At 51.8% G+C, this 4,141-nt stretch overlaps 1 protein-coding gene across 2 annotated transcripts in view; it reads left to right on the top strand.

The window, feature by feature from the left end:
* Positions 1 to 3,527, top strand: part of EMC1 (ER membrane protein complex subunit 1) — a 24,051-nt gene extending 20,524 nt beyond the window's left edge. For both annotated transcript variants that reach the window (XM_010829936.1, XM_010829934.1), the window contains 3 exons: positions 452 to 536; positions 1,579 to 1,708; positions 1,891 to 3,527. In XM_010829936.1, the coding sequence (XP_010828238.1) occupies positions 452 to 536; positions 1,579 to 1,708; positions 1,891 to 2,070 (395 nt within the window). In that variant the 3' untranslated portion in view covers positions 2,071 to 3,527. The remainder of the gene's footprint in view (positions 1 to 451; positions 537 to 1,578; positions 1,709 to 1,890) is intronic.
* The last annotated feature ends 614 nt before the right edge of the window (positions 3,528 to 4,141 follow it).

Here is a 4,141-nt window from a genome sequence, read left to right as displayed (position 1 = left end):
CCCCCATGTTCCCCCCCATCCCCACCCATCGCCCGCCCAATCCTGCACCAGCCTCCCTGCTGCCCCAGCGCGCATGCTCGTGTTTTGCGACAGCAAGCAGCCCTGCTGAGCTGGGCAGGTGCTACTGGAGAACAGGATGGGAGATACAGAGGTCCACGGGCCTTCCACTCTTTTCTCTTTCATCATTCCCTAGTTCTTGATTCTAGAACTTTATTTTCTGATGTCTCAGGATGATATGTGAAGAGACTAGTGTCTTCAAAAGTGAGAACCTTCCTACAGATCCATGTGTATTAAGACTATTGTTTTTGGCCATTGAAGGGCATCTCATTGACCTGTTTTTTTGGTTTTAAACTCTATTTTGATTTCTGCGATAAGGACATTTTCGTAAGTAGCCCTAATCTGGGATCAGGTTCGCGTGAACACTCACTTCTGTTGACTTGTCTCTGTGCAGTTGGGCTGCCTTCCGGAGCGATCCTTTCCCTTCCTAAGGCCTTGCTGGATCCTCGGCGCCCCGAGATCCCAACAGAACAGAGCAGGTAGGCCCTTGTGGGACACCCCGAAGGCTGTGACATTAAAGAGCTCCGCCTGTGGGTGATGTTTGGTCCTCTGTCGGCTGTGCTGTGGGCGTGGCCGTGAACAAGTTTGCCCTCACCGAGCTTGCGTTCTAGCAGGGGAGGCGAGATGGACGATAAGTAAGATAAGCAAGTGAAATAATGCTATGTTAGATGCTTGTAAACGCTAAGGAGAAAAAACTTATAAAAAGGGACAGGGGGCTAGGAAGGGGTGGTACACGGTGTGAGGTTTGAGACGGTGGCCTGGGAAGGCCCCCCTGAAAAGGTGACATTAGAGTAAGCACTTGAAGGAGGCGAGAAGCTGGCCTTGGGGATGTCTGAGGGCGAACCTTCCAGGCGGAGGAAACTGCCATCACAGATGCCTGAGGTCGTATCTGGCGAGTTACAGGAAGGGCTGGAGGCCACTGCGGCCGCCAGCAGCAGGCACACTGGGAAATGAGGGGAGGGAGTTGACTGGGCCCAGGTCTCATGGAGAGACGGTAGCTCGTTACCGATCATATCCATTTTTAAATTTCTGGCCATCATCTCTGTATGTTTTCTTGCCTCTGTCCCGGATTCTCTTCCCTCAGGGGTGAGGAACTGTGGGCAGGGTGAGGAGGTGCTAGGTATGTCCCCACACGTAGGGGAGGGAGCAGGATGGTTCAGAGAGCAGGAGGCTACAGCTGAGCACTGAGGCACTCTGGAGTAAAGAGCCGCCATCAGCCTAGTGGCTCAGTGTCTTGTTTTTAAAGTGGTCCTTGCTTCCTCTGGTGTGAAATCGCCGGTTGTCTGGGATGTTTTAGACTCAGAACAAGGTAGGAATCCAGGTCTTACCCTCTACACAGCGTCCTCTCTTGTGGCCCTTCCCTTCCAAACACTCAGCGGCTCGGCGTTCAGCTCCCTGATGCACGTAGGCCCAGAGGAAGACCGGAGGCTGATCCATGGCCTGGAAACCGCCCAGGGCTCGGGGCAGCGGGAGATCCCCTTACAGCAGCTTTGAAAGCGATCCTGGCTGATGTTTTTGCAGAGAGGAGAACCTGATCCCGTATTCTCCAGACGTGCAGATCCACGCGGAGCGGTTCATCAACTATAACCAGACAGTCTCCCGAATGCGAGGCATCTACACAGCCCCGTCGGGCCTGGAGTCCACTTGTCTGGTGAGCAGAGCCCCCAGCCTGCCCTGTGCCCCCTCGTCCAGCCACAGCCGCCCTGCATGACACCTGCTCTCTGCTCCCCCTTGGGAAATGACTGAGGAGCCTGTCTCCCTTCTGACCCAAGTCTGTGGCCGTGGCGGCCGCCGGCGCCTTTCTCACGGGCTCTCGCTCCCTCTGCCCTCCAGGTTGTGGCCTACGGTTTGGACATTTACCAGACCCGCGTCTACCCGTCCAAACAGTTCGACGTCCTGAAGGACGACTATGACTACGTGCTCATCAGCAGCGTCCTCTTTGGCCTGGTCTTTGCCACCATGATCACGAAGAGGCTGGCGCAGGTCAAACTCCTGAACCGTGCCTGGCGGTAAAGGCCTGAGACCCCCTGCCAGAGAGCAGAGAGCCGAGGGGAGCGAGGGTCGGGCGCCAAGCTCCAGCGGCATGTGCCGGGTTGGGGGGGACGTGCATCAGGCGCTCATCTCAGTTAAGCGCCGTGGGGAGGAGGATGGACTCTCGTGGAGACTGCTCTGGGGACACGTCTGCGGAGGAGTCACCAGAGGCGGACGCAGGCTGGACTCTGTCAGCCGAGACCACAGAGCATCCTGACCGACTTTCCCCTGGAGTCCCAAGGCTGTCATCATCCCCTTCTGTGCCTGTGCACGAACGTCACTCTCCTATAAGACCTCCCGCAGACCTCTCTGTCTCGTGAGGCCTGCTTAAATCGATTCCCCTTCTGTGCCTGTCCACGAACGTCACTGTCCTGTAAGACCTCCCGCAGACCTCTCTGTCTCGTGAGGCCTGCTTAAATTGATTCCCCTTCTGTGCCCGTCCATGAACGTCACTGTTCTATAAGGCCTCCCGCAGACTTCTGTCTCTCGTGAGGCCTGCTTAAATTGATTCCCCTTCTGTGCCCGTCCACGAACGTCTCTGTTCTGTAAGACCTCCCGCAGACCTCTCTCTCTCGTGAGGCTTAAATTGATGTTGGTTTGCCTTCTGTCTCCCAGGTATATCTGGAAAGCCTTCTCCTTGCTTCCAAAGTCAGAGGGAACTCTTACCGATAACTCTACCTTATAGGTGCATTTGCTGTCTTATACTGGGGAGAAAGAAGAGCCACCCTTAGCTGAGGTTTGAGAACCGATCCAGCCTCTCATGGCTTCTTTCCAAAGTAACTGTGGGTCGAGGAATCTATATTTGTGTCACAATTTCTCTTAACTAAGCCTCTCGTTTCATGCTCCCATTCATGAGTGGGTCAGCCGGCCTTAGATTCAGTTTATTGAAAACCACGTGAATAATAGTGTTTTCATTTGTCAGTCATCGTCCAAGCTTTTCTCCTAAGATGTGTCAGAGCTGAGGCCTTTTTAGTACTACTGAATTGTCTGCACCTTGAAAGGATTTCAAGGGAGGAAGGCAAATCTGCCTGTTTCACACTCTCTCTTAACCTCTCATTTCACCTTCAGGCTGACCTGGTCATCTTATAACCCAGTTGGAAAAAGTTGTCCTTGTTTAAGAAACCTCATTATTTATGTTTGGTTATGTGTTAATGCGTGGGTTACTATACTTCTTTTAAAATCAGCAAATTTTAAGTCTTACCTCTAAATGAGGGAAGGAAAGGGTAGGGGTGGGACATGGGCGTCTTGTGGATGTAGCCTTGTTGACTGGCTGGGCTGCTGTTTCTGGTGCAAACTAAAGACAGCCTAAAAATTTTCGCTGTCGGTGGATTTGGGGAATGATGGAGTTTCTGTCTGCTGTGAAGAATGAAATGTACAGAGAGCCCTGTCGGGAGAGAGGTACGTTTAAGTGTCTGAATAAAGCGAGTGGCGAATGACAATGTTCAAGTCCTTTTTTGTGGCTTTGGAACGTCTCATTGAGGCCACTGCTGCCTCGGAGGGGACAGAGAGCTGTGTTCCGGAGTGGAGCGAGCGCAGTGTTTTAATGGGAAACAGGCCAGTTTAATCATGCAAGAGTTGTGTCATGTAAATAACAACAGTTTTTGTTTCTGTGGTCACATGCTGGTGGTAGAGAAGGAAGAGAAAGAATAATTTTACTTTATTATTATTATTTTAGCATTTATTTACCTGGCTGCCTTGGGTCTTGGTTACAACACACAGGATGCTTGTTGGATTATGGGGGCCCTTTCCTTCCTTCTCTGGTTGTGGCCTGGGGGCTCAGTAGTTGCGGCTCGCAGGCTTCCTTGCCCCTTGGGATACGGGATCTTAGCTCCCTAACCGGGGATTGAACCTGTGACCCCTGCGTTGCAAACTGAAATCTTAACCACTGGATCTCTGGGAAGTCCTGAGAAATTTGATTTTAATGAATGAATGAACATCTGAGTATCTTCAGAAAAAAACAGGCAGCTATTCATCCTGACTCAAGGCTTAATTTTGTTTAAAGTGACCTGGGAGATGGGGATAAGTACCAATTAAAGAAAAAAAAAATCTGCCC

Source organism: Bison bison, unplaced genomic scaffold (genome assembly GCF_000754665.1).
Source record: "Bison bison bison isolate TAMUID 2011002044 unplaced genomic scaffold, Bison_UMD1.0 scf7180017864516, whole genome shotgun sequence".
Taxonomy (NCBI): domain Eukaryota; kingdom Metazoa; phylum Chordata; class Mammalia; order Artiodactyla; family Bovidae; genus Bison; species Bison bison.
The sequence above is the reverse complement of the archived record's forward strand: the minus strand, read 5'-3'. Positions and strand labels throughout refer to the sequence as shown.